This window comes from Ahaetulla prasina, chromosome 13 (genome assembly GCF_028640845.1).
Source record: "Ahaetulla prasina isolate Xishuangbanna chromosome 13, ASM2864084v1, whole genome shotgun sequence".
Classification (NCBI taxonomy): domain Eukaryota; kingdom Metazoa; phylum Chordata; class Lepidosauria; order Squamata; family Colubridae; genus Ahaetulla; species Ahaetulla prasina.
In genome coordinates this window covers 20,322,386-20,346,848 of record NC_080551.1, presented here as the reverse complement: position 1 = coordinate 20,346,848, position 24,463 = coordinate 20,322,386, and the positions used below count along the sequence as shown (strand labels likewise).

At 41.4% G+C, this 24,463-nt stretch overlaps 1 protein-coding gene across 6 annotated transcripts in view; it reads left to right on the top strand.

Moving 5' to 3' along the window:
• The window catches only part of ZNF609 (zinc finger protein 609), a 72,559-nt gene that overhangs the window by 39,344 nt on the left and 8,752 nt on the right, over nucleotides 1-24,463 (top strand). For all 6 annotated transcript variants that reach the window (XM_058155717.1, XM_058155711.1, XM_058155713.1 and 3 more), the window contains one exon: nucleotides 16,783-17,008. In XM_058155717.1, the coding sequence (XP_058011700.1) occupies nucleotides 16,783-17,008 (226 nt within the window). The remainder of the gene's footprint in view (nucleotides 1-16,782; nucleotides 17,009-24,463) is intronic.

Sequence of the window (24,463 nt, the reverse complement as noted above, 5' to 3'; positions counted from 1 at the left end):
GGTTTTTTTCCTTGGTATAAAATCACGGAAAAAGCCTATTAACATTCTTTCCAAGCACTGGCTGTGCTAAAGTTCTCTGTGTTCTAATTCTAAAAATGCTTTTTACAGCCAGAGTGCGGCATCTTTCCAAATGTCCATGTGCTTGGATCCTTGCTGAACACGTCCATCAAAGAATTCTGGGAAGTAGCTCGCAAGGAGCAAGTAAGGACCTATTGATGGAGGAAGGAGATGTACAGACGGCTACACTGTGCAGACTGCTAGTGCTTAATCTAACCCACACCCAGATTCAACGATCCGGTTGCAAATATTACCCACCTACCCTCTGTGAACTAATTGAATGATGGACATGAAAGTTACCCAATGTCCTAAACTTTGGGGATGTTTGATTTTATGTTATTTGCTTTGTTCTGGTTTTCCTTGCTAAATAAACCGTACAACTATCTGACAATATACCATTGAGAGATAATTGTTGGGAATGTGTTCCAGTCTATTGAATAACTCTGTTATCCTAAACCTGGTGGCTTTGTTTCTGTTGGTTAAAAACTAGAATAGGTGATGAGTCTCTTACTATAGTTGTGTGACTGATTTATCCAATTAAATAAGATATTGTAAAAAGTCTCTTGGTTGGAGTTGGAATTGTTGGTGTCTATAAAAATCACATCTTTTATAAGTGCTCTGAATTCATATTTAATTAATGATGTGTGTGAGTAGTTACCCTAATCCCTGATAAAAGGAATTCTATCAATAATGTCTTACTCCTAGCAATCATCTTGTGGTATTGCTAATGAAACAAAAACGTGTAACTACATTTTTTGTTTTTTGTTTTTTTGCCATTGAATCCATTGCCATTGATTTGCAAAGAAAAAAACAAGGAACTGAAACTATTCAAAAAGTTTTTGTTTAGTCAAATTGTGGCCAGAATTATGTATGCTTACTATCCAAGCATTTTTTGGATAATTGATTGCCTGACTTAGGCATTTTTATAGCACTGTTTATTGTTTACATTTACAGATTGCTGTTCCATTATATGCAGTAAATTTTTCAAATGATATTCTATTTAGACAGAACAAGAATGGCATATGTTTCAATAAAATTGGAACAGGCCTGATTTTCTGATAGTATTTACCAAACTGCAAGTAATTATACTTTTGTTTCTTGGTTTGTGCTAAATGTATTTTGTCTTGCTGTTTTTCTAAGGAGCCAGAGAAGATTATTAAGCTAGAATTTGATTTGATTGCATTGATTGTTCATTCTGAGAATAGAAGAATTGGAAAGGTTAAATGGTATCAATCAGCTGCAAGGGTGCAAGGCCTGAGACCAGTGGGCCCTGACAAACTACCCACAAATTTCTGATCATTTCCAGACTGGCAAGTGAAATGGAAAAACCAAGCATTTAGATGAATTATTCCATTTTGTATCTTGTTATATAATGGTTATGTTGGATAAATTCCAAGGTCCAATATTGATGGAGTAAATAGATAATGCAGGGATTCCATATATTCAAAAAGTTCTCGTAGCAAGAAGGCAAAAAAAAATAATCACATTTGCTCATTCACAGCAGAATAATAACAGAATGTTGTGATTTTTCATATCCTTTCTTCCTTGCATCTTTTAATCAAATCCAATAACTCATACATTTGGCAAATCTTGATCTTTAAAAAAGACAACATTCCTTAAGTACGTTTTTGTACAAGCTCCATGACATTCCTGTCCTCCCTCCATCTCTTAATTTCTCAAGAATTCTAAAGCCTAGCTCCAGCTTTGGGACAAAAGGCAATTGCCAGCTCTAAATTGGCAAGCCCATCTTATTGTGCTGTTCTGAAATACAGTAGTAGGCGGTATTTGTTTGGTAGGGTTGGTTAGGAGCAAGACTGTGACAAATGTACATGCCAGCCCTCTACAAGTGGTATATTATGCAGCTAACCAGGAAGAATTAGAGCATGGAGAAATTGCAACAGGTGCAATAAATGCTTTTAACATAGGAAATCAGGAAGCAGCAATAGCAGAAACTATTAAACCGTACAGGAAAGAGTAAATTGCAGTTACAGTGAGTCAAGCAGTGGATGATAATTGCAAATATTCCTATGTTTGACATTCTTTCTCCTGACTATAATTTTCCTATGGGATCTGAGTGGCATTAGCTATTTAGAGTTCCATAGCTGCAGAAATAAGTCGTGGTCCAGTTTCAAAACACTTAGGCTCCAGACAGAATTTCCATACATTTCTTAAGCAGTAAATAAAAAGTGCATGAAATTATCAAGTGAACCCTCTTATAGTTGCACTCCCTTCTGCATTTGGGATTATTATAGTTTATTCTAATAAATGTACCTTTACCTGCTATCCCCAAGTGATTTTTTTCAGTGCCGTTATAACTTCAAACAGTCACTAAATGAATGGTTGTAAGTCAAGGGCTACTTGTATGCAGTTATTCAGTAGATAGTTAGGCAACAACTTGTTTTATGTAAGAGGCTTAAAATTACTGGCTACTCTATGAAAATGTACATGAATTTGCTGATATACCATGTTCTGTTCTACTTATATTGACATTTTTTGAAAGAATAAAAATAGCGGTGAAGTGAATAAGCAAATTAGCCACCTTCTTGCATAATGACAAGGTAGAATGTCATAAAGAAGAGAATTTTGAGTCGTGGATGCCAAGTTGCAGTTGATCTCATGAAATGGCTGAATGGAACCTGATTGACCGTAGATTGTAGACAGCAGAAGGAAAGTGTGTTTCATCATTCATCTCATAATTAATTCTACTGAATTTCATACTGTGAGAAATGATAGTAGCTGCAAGTTTTAATGACTTTAATAAAGAATCAGACCAAATGAGAGAAGATAAAACCTGTTGGTCGGAGTGCTAACCTGTAGCCGGGTGGGAAACTACCCTCCTCGTTTAGAATCCAACAATTGTGGGAAACAAGATATTGGACAAGATAGACTGTTGATCTGATTTAACAGAGCGGCTTTTGCAGTGCTGCATAAAATGGAGTCCATCTCACCTCATCTCTGGTTCTTCTATATACGTAGCTGTGAAATTTGTTTTCTCCTTTTCCTTTGTCCTGAATTTATCTCTTGATATCACGGTCTATATTTTGTTTGTGGCAAATGTCAATCATTCAATCCTCCCTGGCATTCAGTTTTAGATGATTACCAAAAAAAAAAACAAAAAAAAAAACCATGCACATTTCAGGGTGGCGATTTTTACTATTTAGTTGCTAGTGAGTGTTCCCGTTCTCTCAATACCAAAAGGGGATCATCATTAATAGGAAGAGATGGTGATTCACGTGGGCAGGGTTGCACAGTTGAACCTTTGAAATGGCTTCCATTCTTACGGAGAGTGAAAATTGGTTAATGTGTAGAAAGGCTTCTGCTTCTCACAAAGCTATAATTTGCTGTGATCCGTGTAACTCCCTGTTTGCATTGCAAGCAAATAAGAAGTGCAAACATTACATTCAGAATTTGTGGGTGGCAAAGTCACACACTGCAAACAAGTGATAGGAAAACTATCTGCAGTGAATTGCAATCAGACCATCTTTCTTCTGGGAGCCCCAAAGCACTTTGAGATCCTATGGAAAAGCAACTCTGTTTTTATTGGTTTTGGACACTCTGTGACTGAACAACTCACATGAGGTTTTTGTGCTTGGTTGTTTTCTACGGTTAGTGGAGTTGCGCTATTAGTTTGTGAAATGATTATTCAACCATATTATATAAAGTGTTGGATGAGCAGACCTGCTGTAAATGATTGAGTTGGTGCTTTGCATATGTTGAAGCTGCAAATAATATGCCTCTCCAAATAGGGTTTTATTTTTCTTTTCTTTTTGTTAAACAAACCTTCCAGAATCAAAGAAAAACAGATTCTCCATTGTGGTGGAGATAGCATCCAGGAATGGGTAGACCTTGTCTGCTAGCCAATTGGACTGAGTCTGTCAAAGCTGTGAGGACACACCTCCTTCACCAATGGTCCCCAGCTTTTGACTCAGTCCTAGCTAAAAACAGACGTGTTTTTGCTTAGGTCTACAAATTCCTGGATTTTTACCTCCATTGACTTGACAGAATCTTACCTGCATGTTTCTATTTTACCAGAACACAGACAGCATCTCTGTTTTTCTTATGGAGGACAACATCAGTATAGGGCCTTGCCATTTGGCCTATCATCGCGCCCAGGGCTTTTACGAAACTATTGGCTGCATTGGCGGCACATCTCAAGGCTCTTCCTGTGCATGTCCAGTGCTACCTGGACGATATCCTGATCCAGTCCGCCTCTAAGCCCCAGGTGAGTCAGGATCTCAGAATCACCATCCAAGTGCTTCAGGACCACGGGTTTTCCATCCAAGAGCTATTTGATGCCAACAAACAGATTGCTTCATGTAGGAGCAGAAATAGACACCATTGCATGCAAGGTACACCTCTCCCAGGAGCGCCAGATGAGTATAAAAGAATTGGTAGGTCGGGTCAGGAGGGAACATATGGTATCCCTGGCCACCCTCTTGAAGCTCCTGGGTAAGAAGGTGTCCTGCATTTCCATCGTACCTTGGGCATGCCTGCACACCAGGTCTCTCCAGTGGTTTCTCCTGCCTTACCAGAGGAAAGGCAGGAGCAATTCTCTGTCCAAGATCAGGGTACCACCGGAGGTGATCCGTTCCTTACGATGGTGGGCTTCCCGGGCAATTTCAAAGGGAAGTTTTTTCAAAGAACGGAACACCTGATGATTACGACAGATGCCAGTCTCTTTGGCTGGGGAGCAGATCTCCAAAATAGGATGGCCTAGGTCTCATAGGCAGACCTGGGCCACAATATAAACTGGCTGGAACTCAGGGCAGTACACCTGGCCCTCAACAGTTCCAGGACATGGTATTGGGCAGACATGTCTTAATTCTGACCGACAGTGTGGCCAAAGGCACACATTAACCAGCAGGGAGGAACCCACTCCAGGACCCTTATGAGAGAGGCAGAATGACTATGTCTCTGGACGGAGAGGCTCCATTTGTCGCTAAGGGCGGAGCATATTTCAGGGGCCACAAATGTACAGGCAGATTGGCTTAGCAGGGCCACAGTCAATCATTCGGAGTGGCGCCTGCATCCGACTTTATTTCAGGAGCTGACAGCTTCAAACAGCCATCCGTGATCCTCTTTACCACCCAAGCCAATGCCCAACTACCAAGGTTTTTTGCGAGGTTTGCGTTACTGGGGACGGAAGGGATCGATGTGCTTTGCAGCCCTTGGCTGTGGGAACTCCTATATGCCTTTCCTCCCCATCCCCTCTTCCCAAGGGTCATATGAAAGATTTTGGTAGAAAGGGTAGAGGTGCTGCTCCTGGCACCACACTGGCCCAGGCGACCATGGTTTGCCGACCTGGTCTCCCTTCTTTCGTCCCCAAAGTGAACTCATGGTTCCACAGGGCCCGGGAGCTTATACTGCCTGACTTCTGCCCGGGCCCCGTCCATGCCCTGGAGAAGTGGCACACTTTGGACGTGAGGAAGGCCCTCAGCATTTATATTGAGAGGACTTCCCCCTTCAGGAAGACAGAGTCGCTCTTTGTGTCTTTCCAGCCAGCTTCCTTAGGCACCAAGGTCACTCCATCGACCATGGGCCGCTGGATTTCGGTGTGTATTGCCAAATCCTATGAACTACAGGCCCTTCCATTGCCTAGACAGATCACAGCCCATTCCACAAGGAGTGCGGCCACAACAACCCAAGCCTCTATTGAGGAGGTTTGTCATGCAGCTACATGGTCCTCACCATCCCCTTTCATCACTATAAGCTGGACACCTTCACTTCAGCTGAAGCGGCCTTTGGCAGGTGGGTCCTCCAGAGGATCCATTCTGATCAGGGGACCTCAGACCAGACTGTGGCCCACCCGTAAGGGTATGTCCCATTCCTGGATCCTATCTCCACCACAATGGAGAAGGGGCATTGGTCTTATCTGATATACTCCTTCTCGTTGGGTGGAGATAGCATCCAGCTGTACCCTAGAGACTGTCTGGTCCTCGGTCCAACGGAGAGAACACCGCAACAAGACACGTCGAGTCTGTCTCTACGCTTTCGCCAAAAGCTGGGGACCATTGAAGGAGGCGTGTCCTCACAGCTTTGACGGACTCAGTCCAATCGGCTAGCAGATGAGGTCTACCCATTCCTGGATGCTATCTCTATCCAACGAGAAGGAGCGTATCAGGTAAGAACAACGCCCCTTCTAAATTCCCCAAATACACTTTTTAAACATCCCATCATGTGATCTTGAGAGATTTAAAGAACTTTGAAATATCCATATTGAGTATTTGTCCAAACAACATTTCTACAGATAAAAAGTTAGTGTCCAGTCCCAGGGACGAACAACTGACTTGCCTAAATTAATGCAACTTTTACAACTTGTCATCCTTTGACTTCCGTGTCTGCCCAAAGGCTGCTTCATCAAGTGCAAGTCAGGATTTCATGGTGCCAGGATATCAGCATCCTTATCTCAATAACTCGGGACTCTAAAGTTGATTGAAGTGCTGCGATATTTACCAAAGCAGATAAAGAGTCAAGGTACAAATTCCTATTGAGCAGTGAAACTAAGAGGAGATTCTTATAATTTTTTTCTTTTTCTTTTTTTTTTTTTAATTTAAGATAGTAAAAGTATATAGATTAGGATGGTAAAATGGTATAGAATGCTCTTCAAGGCAAACTCCACTTCTGGTAATCATATGAATGTCTTCATACAGCTTTTTGGGTGACCATATTGTCATATTGCTTTCTTTAATTATCTCTTTAAAAAAAAAAAAGTTCCACTCTTTCCAGGAATTCTCTCTTGATCTTCTATTCAAAGTAGAAGATAGACTTAATCTAATTTCCAAGCCAAGTAAAGGTCAGGATGATGAATACTAAAACCACCATTGTGACTTGCTTAAAAGAGGGGCAGATTATACAAGCTCTAATGTTTGGACACAGATTAAATGGAGAAAATTATTTACTATACTGCAGTTAGTCTTTCCTCTCCCATGGTTTGTTCTTTATATGGAAAAATCAGTCCTTTAACTCAACTCAACATATCTAATATAAAATGTCACTATCCTGTTAAAATTTCTTTAAAGTAAAAAAAAAAAAGTTTAGTGAATGCAGCATTGCTGTAAACATTAACCCTCATGCCACGTACAGGTTGGAGGAGAATTTATAAAATACTTAGTTTTTGTAGAGAAAGAAGTTTGCAGCTCTAAAGTCTAAGTAGGCAAGACAACATAATTTCAGAACTGTTTATCCCTCCGGCAAGAAAAGACATCTTCTTTCAGTCTATTAATTATTAAAGCCTCTAACTTGTTATGATATGCATGCCCCAGTACTTGCAAGTTGTATACTTCAGAGGATGGAGTTATTCTAATTTTCTCCCCTTGGAACCATTTCTGCGGTTAGTTGGTTTCTCATCGCACACATAGTTCTGGGTGGCCAGTTAAGGAAAGTGGAAGGATATGTCATACTATCTCCGTTGTACAATCTACTTACACATGGAGTGGGGAGCAGGAAGCTTCACCCTTCTTTTGCCTATCTTAAATAATCTAAACATTGGGATTTATTCTAAAGAGGACGTTTCCTCAACATATAAATATCTCAGTATTCTAATCAATTGAACACTTCTCATGCACATCAGTCCTGTTTCCTCATTGTTTGCTATCCCACCAAGATCAATAAACCACGCTTTTCTCTTTAGTTAGCAACATGTCTATGTATCATAATTGGAAGCAAATCCTCAGCTTCACTCTGAAGCACCAACTATGATTTGCTATTTTGGATACAGCTGGGAAGGGGAAGTGAAAACAAGAACCAGTAGAAAGAGCTCACCGCAGTTGCCATGGATGGCCTCATACTCACCCTGCCAAACATATTTATAAAACCCTGGTTTTAGGTTTGGAAAATAGCTAATCTTTTTAGCTAATATAGCATAAGCTTCCAGCTGTGTAAAGCTTTTCTGAAGTAGAGAATGAATTAATGGGACAGGTGAGTACAGTCCTTTTACTCTCAAAAAATACTTGATAGTTAAAGAAAATGGAAGCTACAAGAAATAAGAAATGCATGAAATTACATTGTATTCTCCAGCATACAGGCGGGCCAAAAGATGAGCCCAAAATTTATGTTGTTAAGTGAGAAATTTGTTAAGTGAGTTTTGCCCCATTTTACGACTTTTCGCACCGCATTTATTAACCGAACCACTGCAGTTCTTACATTAGCAACACAATTGTTAAGTGAATCTGGTTTACCTATTGATTTTGCTTGTCAGAAGGTCGCAAAAGGGTCTCACGTGACTCCAGGACACTACAACTGTCATAAATGTCAAGCATCCATACGTAAATCACGTGACCATGGGGGATGCAGCAGCGGTCGTAACTGTGAAAAATGGTCATAAGTCGCTTTTTTCAGTGCCATTGTAACTTTGAATGGTCACTAAATGAACTGTTGTAAGCTGAGGACTACCTATAGTTAATGGAGAACAAATCATAAAAGAAAGTTTTCAAATATTAATTTTGTAGAACTAGAAAAAGAAGATTCTTTCTAGAAACAGCCTTCAACCTGTGTTCATAGTGGATTAGTCTGCGTGACTCACTTACAGCCAGTCTGTTCATCACATTTTATCTTTTGTGCTGGGTTAAGCTCAGCTTGAAACGGTTAAGCCACTTTTGAAATATAAATTGGATTTTTTTTTCTTTGCTCGTAATCCAGTGATGATTTCTTTTGAAAAGCCAGAGTTAGAGACAAGGCGTGAAGCCAGCCCGTTTGTCCTGCCCTTTGAGGAATTGTATCCAAAAGAAGTAGTTTGTGCTTATTTTGCTTTGTTTTTACTGTCTTTCTCCATCTCTTTGATTTTCCCCGGTGGTGTTCGATAACATTGAACCAGTACTCACTGTAAAAAATGTATGTTCTCCAGATGTGCAGCTACTTTCACACTGTTCCTTTAAGTCTTAAAAGCAACAGTTATGGAGCAATAGGTCTTATAAGCAAGAAGGACAAAGAATAACATTTCCAAGGAAGATAATAGCCCTTCCAGGAGAGTCCAGACAAACACTTTAAATGTGTACAGTTTTAACCCATCACAAGACAGAGGAAAAGGATGGCTCTAGTTCCTGATAAGCATATGTGGTTTCTAGTTGCAGCAACTAAGAAATCACCCCAGGGCTGTTAGCCAAGCTTTAAAAAGAATCTGGAGACCACACCCTGGATACACACAGATGGTTGAAATAGGCTTTGCCTTGCTGAAAGTTTGCAAAATGATCACTCTCTACTCATGCCAATTAACTGGAAACTGGTCCAAATGTGTTGCCTGAAATGACCTTGTCATCCCTAAATATGACAGCGGGTCTCTCCAAATACATTCCGTTGTAGCGTCTGCAGATGGACTGGCTAGGACAGGGGTGTCAAACTTGATTTCATTGAGGGCCGCATCTGGATTGTGTTTGACCTGGGGGGGGCAAAGTGGGTGTGGCCAGGGTAGACATGGCCAGCTTGACGTCACTCATGTCGGAGGCTCCTGTGGTGGCCCGAGTGCTCTGCCAGCGAAAATGAGCTGCTGAGCTCTGTTTTAGGCTGCGACAGCTTCCTGTAACCCTCTGCCAGTGAAAATTGAGCTCGGGAGGTCCGCCCACGGCTCTTGCGAACTCCGTTTTTGCTGGCAAAGGCACCGTGGGCTGTTTCAAGGGTGGCCGCATGGGCCAGTTCTAAACACCCTGCAGGTCAGATCTGGCCCCTGGGCCTTGAGTTTGATACCCCTGAGCTAGGAAGAATGTTGGTAATGCTAAGGTGGTAAAAAACATCATTTTCTAATTTAGGCCATCTCTTGTAGACTTGAATAAAAAGCAAACTTTTTTGTAATCTCTTCAATGTTTTCTTTCTGGAGTTTAATGTGGTAGGAACGTCATAGATAAATGTAAAAGTAATGGTTCCCCTTGCATATACGTGCTAGTCGTTCCCGACTCTAGGGGGCAGTGCTCATCTCTGTTTCAAAGCCAAAGAGCCAGCGCCATCCGAAGACGTCTCCGTGGTCATGTGGACGGCATGACTCAACACTAAAGACGCACAGAACACTGTTACCTTCCCACCAAAGGTGGTCCCTATTTTTTCTACTTGCATTTTTTATGTGCTTTCGAACTGCTTAGGTTGGCAGAAGCTGGGATAAATTACGGGAGCTCACCCCATTATGCGGCACTAGGGATTCGAACCGCTGAACTGCCAACCTTTCAATTGACAAGCTCAGTGTGTTAGCCATTGAGCCACTGCGTCCCTCAGGACTGTCATACAGCCAGCCAATATTCAGGTGTTAGCTTTTCATTTATATCTGTATCTACATGTACTGTACATACACACACATTGGCAGTTTGCATGCCCGTATTTAACTATGATTTGCAACAATCTGTTAAAAATTAATAGGACTCTGTTAATTAAAATTAAATTTTGGAGCTTCCTTATGTAATACTAAATAATTTTATATTAAGAAGTTACATGTTTACACAAAAAATATTGTAGGCACTTTTTACTGTTTGTATATTGAACTATATTTACCAGTAATTCAACACAGAATATGGATAAAATAGAGTATCAAGATTCAGTCACCTCATTGCTAATTGCTTTTGCCTTTATTAAGTAATATTTACAAGCTATTTAATAAAATGAGAAATGCTTGACCATCTTGTCAGTTTCTGTCGGAAGTATTATGAGGTTGGAGTCACTGTAATAAACAAATATGTATAGAAAACAACATACATTAGATGTGAATAATTTCCCATCTTGTTTGCAATGTTCATTATATGAGAAGGAAGAAATGTATCTTTTTAAACATAATTTGAACTTGGTAGTGGAAGTGTTCGCAGAGCCTGACGTAAATAAGATTTAAAAATGGTAACTCTACTGTCAAGGGTTGTATATTTGTGCTTTGGGGAGAAAGTGTTTGCCAGCCAAAGAATCTACAAAGGCAAATGTTATTCCGTATCCTTTTAAAATAGAAGCATTATGTTTAAAATTGCACAATAAGATGATGTTGCCACACATAAGAATTATAGCACAAGGTATTCTTGACAGTGACAGTTGGAATATGTACATCTTAAGACACAGCTTGACAGATTCAAGCACGGCTCTTGTACCACCCACAGGTGCCACTGTGATAAGACATCTTGTCATCATGTTCTGTATGTGAGCTACATTTAACTTTTAATTGAATGGGTGGGGGAGGGAGAAATACATGAAATTTTGCCATGAGCATTTTTCACATTGCAATACACATTGTATTCACATTGTGACTAAAGTTGTTGAGTACTTGCAGTTCCTTATGGATTGGATCACGACTCCAAAACTTGCAGATTTTGGGGAATGGGAGTATCCATATTTCAGTAACCATCATGAAATTATCAGCTTTTCATTTACTTCTCGCTAGTACCAGTATTGAACTGGGACACGGTGGCTTAGTGGCTAAGACGCCGAGCTTGTCGATCGAAAAGTCGGCAGTTCAGCAGTTTGAATCCCTAGTGCCGCGTAACGGGGTGAGCTCCCGTGACTTGTCCCAGCTTCTGCCAACCTAGCCGTTCAAAAGCACGTAAAAAATGCAAGTAGAAAAATAGGGACCACCTTTGGTGGGAAAGTAACAGCGTTCTGTGTGCCTTTGGCATTGAGCCATGCTGGCCACAGGACCATGGAGACGTATTCGGACAGCGCTGGCTCTTCGGCTTTGAAACGGTGATGAGCACCACCCCCTAGAGTCGGGAACGACTAGCACATCTGTGCGAGGGGAACCTTTACCTTTTTAGTACCAGTATTGAGTGATTCAGGTGACGTGCCACATTCTTCCATCCTGAAGGACTGACTGTCCTTGCCTGCCTGTTGCTGTATCTAATATTTTAAACTTCATGATTAAAAAAAAACTGCAGAAGCTAAGAATTGTTAACCTCCATGGCGAAATGTACTCTGTAATCTCTTTAATGAGAAGTAATATGTACATTATGTCACTAGTATGCTAAATTGATATTATATGAGGGTTAGTTAGCAATCTTAAATATACCTTCTTGATTAGATCAAATGTGTTCAAACATCAGACTTTCCATGAGGTAGCTCTCATTGTCACAAGGGTCACAGCTAGATTCTTTGGTTTAATAAATTGGCTTGTCTGTATTAAATAGAGAAAAAATATACAGGAACATGAGAATATTGATCTCACGTATCTATAGGGGACTAGGTTCAGAGGAGGCAATGTAAATATTTGGCACTGGAGATACATTTGGTGCTTTGATGTTTACTTAATCTTGAAATGCTCCTATCTGGTTCTTACAGAGAGCAAATAGTATCATGATGCCCTGCGCTTTCTCTCCCTTCAGTTGGCTATAACTCACATTAAAGTTGAAATCTAAAAACGTTGCAGTGAATTGTTAGAGCACTGCAGCAGAATGCAAATTATACATATGTGCATATGACAGCTTAGACGTGTAACAATTCCATTTTGCATCCTGCAGCCCCATGTCATCTAAATGAGATAGGCGACACACAAAACTAATATATATATATATAAATAAATAAACAAACAAACTGCCATTTAAGAGGAAGAAAGAGAAGGGTGGGGAATGTTTATTTAAAGCTCACTATAACAGCAGCTGGATAACTGCCAGCCTATACCACTTCCAACCTCCCCACCCCTTTTTATTTTTTGCCATCCCCAGAGCACCTTCAAATCACATCACCGAAATATAATGGCAGTTAATAACCAATTATTAGCAACATAATTTCCAGCCAACGTTTGGCAGAACAAAAGGAATAAGGTGTACTAATTATTAAAGTTAATTTACAATCCCATAGGTGCCTGCGTTTTGTATCCATAACTGCAATTTAATAAAAAGGTACATTACCCTTCTTGCAACCAATATTCTTCATGAAAGATTTCAGCATCAGTGTTTAGTAAATGCTGTGTTGTGTGACGTCTCCCTTTAAAAATAACACCATTTCTCTAGAACTTAACTTTTGCAAGTGCCAATATGAACCTTCTATTTGTTTATTTATTGTTCTAGAATACAGGGGCAAAAGACACAAAACAGGGAGGGAAAGAAATGGAACAGAAATGTGTACAGAAAAGCAGCTCAATTTTTAAAATATAATATTAAAGGTGGACTAAATCTAAAGCTTGATGTATTTTTCCAACAAAGATCATAAATGCTGGCTGAGTGTATTCAGTATAGACATGGCATAGAGCGCTGTTGAGGTGGTGTTTGTTTAATCAGAAATTTTTCATTTATTGTAGGACTTAAAGAAAGCAGCAGGTCCTTATCCTGTAGGATTACAGATAGTTCTAAAGAGGTCACAAACTTTCTTTCACAACTATAGCTTTGTTTAGATAAACACCCTTTTCTCATTTGCAGTTCAGACACTCGGTTTAAGGCAGAAACTTGATCAATTACAGAAGAGCAACTCCCTTTCCCTTTTCTCCCCTTCAGATGTACATTGGTCAGCAGCATGTATCATGTCATAAATTTTTAAGAACTCACTCTCTCTCCGCTTTCTCCTTTTCTCCCCCCCCCCCCATATCTTTTCAAAAGCTGCAGGGAAGGTTGAGCTTTGCGCTGTCCCCTTTTCCTCCTGTGCCCTGACAGCTGATAAATGACAGTACATTTGTTCCACTGCAGAGTGAAATATGAAATCCCATAAAAGGCGTCTCAGTTATTAGATGGTTCTCAGCAAGCTGCTTATTATGCATTGTGGCATAATGCAGATTACAGACGTGACCAAATGATAATTAGCAAAGCTGGAGCAGCAATTAGCGTTCTTCTGCCGAGTACTGATTACCTTTCATAGTAGAAGAGCAGCTGAACAGTTTGCAAACCTGCAACTTTTCTGACTCTTAAACACTTCAAGAAGTGCCCCAGCTCTGCCTCCAGGGAAGAGTTGTGGTGAACCAATTTCCATTTTCTAAGACAAATTGACTGTCCCTAGTTCTTTGCCAAAATGTTTTGCTGTAATACGTGAGAAGGAAGGAACATCTGCTCAGGATTAGAGAATAAAGATTTCTGGAGCAGCTGATTAGGTTCCTTTTCTTCTGTCCCAAACAGCAGGCAAAAGTCTCTCCTTTATTCTCTCTGGTGGTAAAACCTTGACCTTCAGCTGGCAATATTGGGACTCCACCTACTGCGCCCTTATGAGCAAATCAATCCAATATGTAGCGTTAGAATCAAAAATTACTTCCTTCAGTTACTATTGTCAGAGTTGCTTTTTTAAAAAAGAAGGGAAGTAGTTTGGTATCTTTGATTAATACAGCCTTCCTTCGCCTGGAAACCGTTGTATACATGGGCCGTTAATACCTTATTGTATTTATTTGCGTCACTCTGGTTTTGTTCTGTTAAATTTTGCTGGACAGTAATCAAATAAATATGGATTGACTTCTGTTTCCGGAATCTTAGCAGTGATAAAGCTGTAATAATGTGTTGCTTGTGTTCTGACCTGGGTGAAGGGTCTGGCTGCCTCCTCTGCTCGTGTGCTTTTTTGTGCTGGGAGTGCCTAAAATTTCTGCTTAGCTGTGAACAGGGCACCCTGTTTATCCTCCATTCCTTGTGCCATTCTTAAGCAGAGCAGAAAGCCAAAGGCATCAATATGCCTCCACGAGGAGACTCCACAGGGTCAAGGATCCTGTTCAGCAAAATGTAAGTTGTTCCACACCTTCAGTACACAAACGCACACAGGCAAACTCAAGGGGAGAGGGAGATTTGTGTTATGCTAAGACTGCCAGTCGCCTTGCAAATAGGGGCTTACGTCAGGGAGCTTGCACATCTGAGGTATGGCTTACTGCCCTTGAAAAAAAAAAACGGTATAACTTCTGTTATCTGCCTGGACAAACATAGCCAGCTCGATCACTACAGATTAAAAAGGCAGACAGTATTAAACGTTGATCAGATAAGATCGGCTTTGTTTGGCTAGCTGTCCAGAGCAAACATGTAGACAGAAGAAAAAGAGCCTAATGCAGGCAAGCAGGCAGTGACACTCTGGGTGATTTTTTTTTTCCTGCTGTGTTAACTTGACTGGAAGTGAAAATCCATTCCCAGAACTCAGCAGTGCCTACATTCTTGGGCACCGAACCTTGCCAGAGGGTAGACAGCTGTTTCCCTCAGTTATTGCTTATGTGATGGGAGAGACTTAATGAGATTGTGTGCACTGAAGGATAAATACAAGTATTTCCCCCTCTTCCTGGTCCAGCAGAGGCCCTGGCGGGCTTCAAGATAATTCTACCATCTTCTAGGCATGGCTGTACCTGTCAGTTGAAGCGGTTTAATAAATCAGGGCTGCAACTCTTCCCCTCCTCAAAAATGTTTGCAGGAAGGGAAGAATCTTCTGATGTTCTGGACAAGCAACACTGAGCATGCAAGATTCAGCTTGCTCCATTTCACTGTGTTTAATTGCTTCATAAAAAGACAGTGCTAGCTGTGTGTGTGTGTGTGAGAGAGAGAGAGAGAGAGAGAGAGACAATTTGCAGCAACCAAGGATCTGGCAGCCGTTCAAAAACAGAATTAGCTTGAATGAGCGTGTGTGGCTGTTGGCAGTCGTGTTCCATAAATAACCTCTGATTTTATGGTCACCAATACTCATGGGGAAGAGGATGCAGGTTATCTTTTGGCAAAGGGGACGAGCTTTGGGGTTCATCTGAAACCAAAAAGCCAAGCTCCAATCTGCAGCAAGCAGGCAGATTTCCCAGAGTGACATCTTGAAGGCTTTATCTCCCTGGCTGGAATGTATCTCCACTTACCCAAAAGACACTCAGACCATCACTTAACTGCAGAGTGACATGTCATGGAGTTCTCGAATTAGCGGATGATGCGAGGGACAACAATAGCCAAGTTGGAAGCCTTGTTTTATGGAAGGATTGCTCTCTGGGTGAGCAGCCAGCTTTCTTACACTGCAGCTCGTGTTTCAATCTATTAACTTTCTCTGGTGGATGCTTAAATTGGGAGAGTGAGACTGCTTTGCTATATGCAACAGCTAGATCCCTGGATTGGGTGAATAACAATATGGACACTTGATGGCAGGCATCGAGTGCCTTTTCCATAGGAAATCCCAGTCCTTCACCAGATAGAGGTTTTGAGATTGAACTTTCATGTGTACCCTTAGATGAAAAGCCTAGAGTATGTATGATGCTAGTTTGCTGCACGTAAGATTCCTATTATTAAGGAGGAACATTTGTTCCATGTTAAAATCCTGTCTGCAGTCTAAAGTGGCACAATTCAGGCATAAACTTGCACGAAGCATTTTCATTGGGAGCTGCCCAGAGTTTGATACAAAATGGACAGCTCTATAAATGTTTTAAACACGTGAATAAACTTGTCTGCCTATATTTTTATCTCTCTTTCTCTCCAAATGAAAATCCTTTGGTTTGGCAGCATAACACAGAGAGGCAAGTGCTGGAGAGTGGATATAGTTGTGTCATGAACTGAGAGGAGGTGTTCTTGGGGAAAGGTTAAAGCTTTTGCCATAGCTAGTCAAAGTGGCCAAGTCAGGCTGTCTAGAGTAGGAGTGTCCAACCTTTTAAGACTTGTGGACTTCAACTCCCAGAATTCCCCAGCCAGCATGTTGAAGTCCACAGCTCTTAAAGTCATCCAGGTTGGATGCTCTAGAGTTTGTTCCTCACTGATAAATACTCTAGATAAGAACTTGCCGCAGTCATTTGTGAAGGTAAGGTCAAGTGCAGGACTTGTGAAAGAGCCCTAGTTTGGGAAGATACATGTGGTGGTGGGACCCAGGGACCCCTCAATCGTTGGTATGCCTCAGTTGTGACTGCTTCATTTTCTGTTTTTCCAGATGGAGTCTCCCGTGTCCACCCCTGCAGTGCTACCACTGCATCTTCTTGTCCCTGTTGTTAACAGTGATATCTCGTCACCATGTGAACAGATAATGGTACGCACTCGCTCTGTAGGGGTGAACACCTGTGATGTGGCGCTAGCTACTGAACCAGAGTGCCTGGGCCCCTGTGAACCTGGCACCAGCGTTAATCTGGAAGGCATCGTGTGGCAGGAGACAGAAGACGGTAGGTGTCCTTTAGTATACTTGTTTTAGACCAGTGCTAGCCACTTGATCGATATAATGCAGTAGCTCATACCACCTCTGTAAGTTGCAGGTTTGCACGTGTATATGCTTAACAATGGTTCTGTGTTCTGGAGTCAAAAAAAGACGAATGCGTTGATTTGAAGCTTCATGGATCTGTTCTTTGTTTAAAGGCATGCGTTTTCTAAAGCCATCTTTTCCAATCATTGTTCAGTTTAAACTCTTTTAATATTTGCACCTCTGAACGCAGTGTAAAATGTTTGTAAGATGTGCAGATATTCTAAACTGGAGAGAAACTTTTGATTTCCGTTTCAGAAATGAATGAGTTGCCCTCCTTTGTTTCGTAAGCTAGAATGTCCTCTTCCACCAGCTTTCCCACCAGACTCTGATCCACAAAAGATACCATAAAACTCTTTTTTTGTTGCTTTGGCTGCGAGAGATTAATGCCGCTACCCCTTTAGAAACTTCTGAAGAGGTATGATTTGCCTTGGCAAGGAGCCAGTAACAATTGGGAGGTAGTCAATTATCTTTGGAGAGAGTGATACAAAGAAGCATCTTGCTGAGATGCAAAATGCATATCCTTGGCTGTTACTGATCCATTTTGATGTGATGCCAGTCAGAGTGGAATTGACAGATTCTGAGAGGTTATAATTTGGAAAGACAAAGACATGCTGACAAATGTTCTTTCCAAACTTACTTGGCGCACAGACTTGTATCTCCAGGAGCTTGTGTGAGAAGCTGACTGATTAAAGATCAGGGGGAAAAAAATAAACTATCACTCAGCTTTATCATCTCGGGTATATTTGGCTTTCCGCTGATTGTTTTCTTTTTCTCTATAACTTAAAAACATTCTAACGAATAGGTGAACCTGCCAGACAGTTCTTACTTTTACCATTTGATAGCTCTGTTAGATATCAAGTTGAGTTAAGGTGTTGAGTTAACAATTTGTTGCTAGTGGCAGTTCCAAATATTGATTCCCTGGCTGTTGATGAGAGGAAGGGCCAATCCATTGTCAAATTGGTCAGGTTTTGAACTGCTACCTGTATCCTAATAAACCCAAGCTCCATCACCCTAGCCGAACTCCTGAAATTGTCAAGAAGGTTTGTATATTAATCAGGATCTGAGCACATTTCACACTACATTCAGAGAAAATTACTTCAGGAGGCAAATGAGATGATACTCATCCTTTCCCGCTTGTTACTATCTCTAATGCGTTTGCAGAATTACCCTTTTCTAGAGCAGCTATAATTTCAGATCTTGCCTAGAGGTTATTCTGTGATTCCTGCAGCTTAACTATTTTTATCTTCACTTACTGTAAACATGCAGAGTTCTTGTCGGCCACATTACTCCAGCTGTGCCGTGGTTCATACTGTCAGAAAAATAATGTAATCCTCACAAAAAAAGCCTTTGCATCCTTTGGATCAATTTTGAACTCTTCTATTGCTGTATGCGTTTTCTAATTGTGTATCGGGCAAGATATTGGCTGCCTAATTAACAAAGGTACTTGGATTTCAGGTGATGATTTACAATTTTGCCTGATGAAGGCACTTCTGCTATATGCTACATGAAGCCAAGCCAAAAACAGATTGTCATAATCTTTATTCATTTACTTTTGCTGTTTGTGGCAAGCAAGTCTCTTTTAGGTGAGCAAGCAGAAGATTTAAAAAAAATGCTGGCTCTTCTCTTTCTTTACAATCCTTGAGATGCCAAGTACCACTAACAACATCAACGTTTGGGCAGCAAAGTGAACATTAAAAATGCAGTTGTTTGCATGGTTGGGCTACTTACCTAGCGCCTTAGTTCACACATGACATTAGACACCGGGCTCATTTTCAGCACTAAAGACTCCATTTGTAAATTTTGCTGAAGTCAACAGTTTCCATTATAATTAAACATGTAGTTCACTGATAACTCTGGTAAATTAGAAGTCTTGCATCTGAACGGATTACAAGTCAATCACTGGTAACTAAGAAATGTGTTCCCTTTTGCCTTAATTGAGTCTAAAGGACGCCCCCTGGTCACGCAGAAGGGCAAAGGGATGGAAATGTTTCCTACAGGGCATAAACAACAACCGGTTCAGAGTTCTTAACGGCTAAATTTGTCTCTTCTGAAATTATTGACCTCTGTGCAAGTTGTACCACTTGTCCCTGCGGCTCCAGCGAGAGCTTTTTCATGGCCATCTGCTCTTTTCGCTGAGTAAACAGACTTCTAAGTACAGTACTGCTTGTTCTGTTCACCTGCCTCCTGCAGAAATACTATTATGCTGAATAACAGCAAGGATATTGTAAAGACATTTAAGGCGGCAATCGTAGCGGTTCCTCTAATTCTGTTACGTGCAATTCTGATCTGCTGAGATCATTAATGGATTTAATTATAGCCAAACGCAGCCCTCCACTCACGGCCTTGCCAGCCGCCTGGTTCCCATTTCCTCTCTAATTGTGATGGATGCCATCTGGCGCGGAGCCAATAATGGAAGAGGAGGGGTTTTGATGGCCGCAGACCTGCTCCAGGTTGGAGGCAAACCCGTTTCAGCCACCTTCAAAATCTGAGGCTTGAAGTACCGTTGCCACTCACCTGGGAGATATCTCAGCCAATAGCAGTGGGGCTTGCAGTTAAGAGGGGAAAAAAGCCCATTGTCTGACACACAGATCTTCATAGCAACAAGGATCACTGCATGGCAACAGCAGCTGCTGCACAAAGGAACCATCAGAAGCGTCTTCCTCCAAATCTCTCTCTTTCCCTTTTATCTGGTGGATGAGAAACACTCTGGGTTGCAATATTTCTTTCTTTCTTTTTCTTTCTTTCTTTATTTTGTTTTGAGAGGTATACATTTTCTCTGAAAGAGGGCAGGCAGTTCTGTCAAGTCCCCAGTGGAAAGAAAAGGAGGGAGGCTGCTGCCATTGTAAGCTTAGAGCAGACCAGCGCTTTGTATTTCGCATAATTAAATTCTGCCCCAAGAGCTGGAACTTAGCGATGGAGCTCTGGTGTAGAAACTGCAGAGCATGTGGCAGTTTGAAAGCATCAGCAGCCATCGCCGGAGCTGTTGTACTTCCTTTTCTGTGAAATAAAATCCACCTTCCCAACCGCCATAGCATTCAGTGGTAATAGGTGGTGGGAAAATAAAATTTTGTGAAAGAGAATATTTAATAAAAAGAAAGAACAACGTTTCTCACACTTCTGTTTCTCTTTGTAGCGCCAGAGGCCTGTGGCTAATTTAAAAAAAAAAAAATTAAGAGGAAGAAGGAATTATTCAGTCCAGTAGTGAAGTTGAATGAACAATGTTTGTGTATTCAGAGCTAGACGCTGTAAAAATCATTTGAACTTTTAGGATAATAATTTTGGCTCAGTAGCTGAACTACCTGGATGCTTTTTGGGATGACGGTTCTGTCTTTTTGGCCCTACTCAAGTCAAGTTTTTAATCTTTTATTGCTGTACAAAATGCTCTTTAAAAGCAGTTAGTGGCTTTTAAATAAGCCATCCATGTCATTACTCTGAATGTAGCAGTCATCGCTGGAAATATGAGAGCTTGCGGGAAATGGTTCTTCCCCTTCTCCCCCCCCCCCCCCCCCCCCCCCCCGCTTCCTTTTCCAGCAAAAAGTGGTGGTTCTTCCAAGAGGCAGGCAGGTTAAAAGGCAGCTTTGCAAATCACTTCCCATTTCATAAAATAATTCCGCATTTATTTGCTGGGAGGGGTTTTTCTCTCCAAACCTCTCCTCCTCCCTCCCCACCTCTGTGTGTGCATGATTGATTGAGGTAGGTTAAATCTAGGACACGGTGTGTCAGGCAGGAGTTACAATTAGTCTTGTGCTTTGTTTGGTTGCCAGAGCAGCAGGCAAAGGAAAAAGGGTTGGGGGGGGGAGAGTGAGTTCAACCACCACTGAGGTCTCTGCTTTACAGAGCTCTTCATCTTTCTCCTGTGATCATGGCAGCGGGCAAGCTGCCAGGACGTCCTTCCTAATCTGACCTGCCAGCGCTGAGATGGAAGCAGCTGCTGGCGCATTGCCACACAATTAACTTGTAAGGCTCTGCAGGAAAGCGGTGTGTGAAGCCCGAGAGCGTGAAACTGTACAAAGCAGGCTTGCCTTGAAAAGCCGGAGCCTCCTGCTTGATGCTGACACCTGCAGGAAGAGAGATCCATCCCCCCCCCCCAAAGTTGAGAGAAAGATGTTAGGATGAGGAGAAGGTCATCTTGGCTGCTTCCCTCTAAGTCACTTCCAGAGCAATGATAAGATTTGCCCCATTGGTCTCTTCTTCCCCCCCCCCCAACATCCCCAAACCCAAATCCATCCTGGAATGATAGAACTTAAGTCTCCAAGTCCATCTGCCCATTATACAGATCGATATCCCTGTTTCTCTGCTGTATTATAACTCGAGTGTAACCCGGCCTAAGAGTTTTATTGGAGAGAATTTTATTTTATTTTATCTTATTTCTATCCTGCCTTTATTATTTTTACAAATAACTCAAGGCGGTGAACATGCACAGTACTCCTTCCTGTGTTCCCCCGCAACAATCTTGTGAGGTATATTGGGCTGAGAGCAAGTGGCTGGCCCAAAGTCACCCGGTATGTATTACATAGCACACTTGAAAGCCTGCAACACTACATATGGGTCAGCTTGCTTTCTACATAAAGTACAAATACCATTGTGTTCATCCACATGTGCTTTGCTTGATGACGAAGGAATAATTTTCCATTATCTTACCGGTCCAATCCTCCAAAATGAACTTTTGCAACTTATAAGGTTTTTCAGGATGAAATATCTGTAGAAGCTGAAGCAGAGGCAACATGATCTTAAGCTACAGCCATGTTGAGATAACCTTCTTGTCATTTCTAGTAATCGGCCACTCTTATTGGGCTAATGAGGTCTGGAAATCATTAGCTGCTGAACAGACACAGTAATTTCCTATTAATGTATGAACGGGTGTGAGTTAATAAAGCATGATGCTTTCTGGTGAGACAAACCGTTTAAAAGTATACAAAACAACTTTTGCTCGTTAATATTAACTTAAAGAAAAGCATTGTTTTGTATTTTAAATGTGGTCCAAGTTGCTTTTCTTTCACCTTAGTTCCCGGAAGTTGCTCTGGTCCATATTGTTTCCTTTCTGTACTTTTCTGGCTAATATTAGAACATGCTAATATCAGTTTTCTATATCTTTTTGTCCAAAGAAAGAGAATTCTGAGGTTTATACTAGCATTTGACTTGAGAGAGATACTAGTTTTTTTAAATAACATAGTTAATTTCTTAAAAAAAAAAAAAAGGTTATGACTGAAGTAGTGCTACTGATCTTATGGTCTAGATTGCTTCTGCATTCTTCAGCCATTCTAAATGGTTCTTCCTACTCTGCCCAGAGAGTGAGTTAGAGGTTTCCCCACATTGTTTTCCCAGATTCTTGCAGGAGATGCATCTTACTAGCTGCATAAGCACACCTGCGATTTTGTGATACAATCATCAGAGCAGGCAGTTCTCCAACCACCTTTCCGAATAGGAGATAAAGAAGGAATGTCTATTTGAGTTAAATTCTGCCAATGGCCTGAAGTTTTAGGATGTGATTGTTTTTTGACAAAGACCCTGCTCAAAAACTTCAGCATAGAAACTGTAAATTCTAAGAGTAGATGTAAGAGTAAACAGATGTATTTATTTCATAATACTCTGCTTAGATGAAAATTAGCTTTCAGTATATGGATCTTAACATATAGTACCATATATGTAAATGTAAACTAGGACTCAATGGAGAGTGTTTGTTTGTTTGTTTTTTGGTAATGGGAAACTTGTGCCTGGGGATGCTTTGTCTTTCACTATAAGACTTGATTTTTGAACAGTAATTCAGGAAATGTTGGCATTCTAGAGAGTAGAATGAGGTGCCATGTTTGTACACTTGCACCAAACGAATATAGAACCCTATTTATGGAAGGAGGTTGTATTATCTCCTCCATTAGCCCAATCCTTATTACTCTTAACAATCAAGGGAGCTTTTGCTGATCTACTTCAGCAGAGAGCACCCCCCCAAAGGCAGTTATCCCAGAATGTCAAACCACAAGAGAAATGTAAGTAGTCTACTGTAAACAGGACTGATCATCATATTACATTGAAGAAGAACTGGTTTGACTCACTGTGAAGAGAGTTTGCTAGGAACTGAACGAAGAAAAGCATGCTACCCCTTTCACAGCCTAACTTTGATCCAAGAAAATGATAAGCTATTAGGCCTTTTATTATAAGTTCTTGAAAATAATTATATAAATACACCAGGATGTGAAAAGATGATGATTTATGGATTAGGGATCAGTTAGGGCAGTGATGGCTAACCTTTTTGCCCTCGTGTGCCAAAAGTGGGAGGGAGTGCGGGGGGGGGGATGTCACTCACACGCATGCCCACACCCATAATTCAATGTGCCCCCCCCCCCCACGCTCCCCTCACTTTTGGCATGCAATGGTACGGTGGGCCCTGTAGGCCCGTTTGTCGCCCTCCCCAGGCTCCAGAGGCTTTCTTGGAGCCTGGGGAAGGTGAAAACGGCCTTCCCCACCCCCCCTGGAGGCCGGAAACGGCCCATCTGCCAACTTTCGGTGGGCCCAGAAGGCCCGAAAATCAGCTGGCTGGCGTGTGCATGCACACTGCAGCTGAGCTAGGGCAACGCTCGTGTGCCCACTGATATGGCTGATATGGCTCCGCATGCAACATCACGGAGTTAGGGTCTCCAATTCTAGGGTTACTCTCCAACTCCGGAAAGTAACCCAGAGAGCAGCAGTCACTGCAGAGAATATATAGCAGGTATCCCAAGGTAATCTAAGTGATCATTGAAAGTCTGTACCAGGAAAAGTTACCTGCAAAACTCACTACAATTCATAGATGTGGCGACTATCATCTATCATCTTAAGGGTTGGGGATGGTGTTCCTCACTACCAGTTGCTTTATTGCAAATTGCCTTCTAAAAGCTTCCAAAGGCACTTTTGATTGAACACGGTGGAAAAAATTGCTGAACCAGCTTGGCTTTTGGCTTGTTCAAAAATATCTGTTATTTACGTTACCCCCCATCAAGGTCAATGAGCAGAAATGCTTTCTGAGTCAAAATTGATTCTGAGTGATGGCCTCCTTGCCATTTTCTTGACATTATTGCAGAAGTGTCTTTATGTTTAGCCAAGCTCAACAGCATTATGAGTCTGGTCTGTAGTTTTTGCAATCGGTAGCTTTTAGAGCGGGGAGGATCTTCCTATACGAAAAAAATATGTAGTAGTGAACCCAAAGCAAATACTGTCTAGGTTCTCCTGCTGACTTAGCTACGCAGAATAGATTTGAGTAGCTACACAGAATTTTAGTCACCACCCACACTTGTTCTGACTTGTTTGGCAGGGATATTTTTGTACTGTGGTTGAGAACGATGGGAAAAGATGGGGAAATGTTTCTTGCCCCCCAAAGACCTGGGAACTCACAATCCTCTACTTC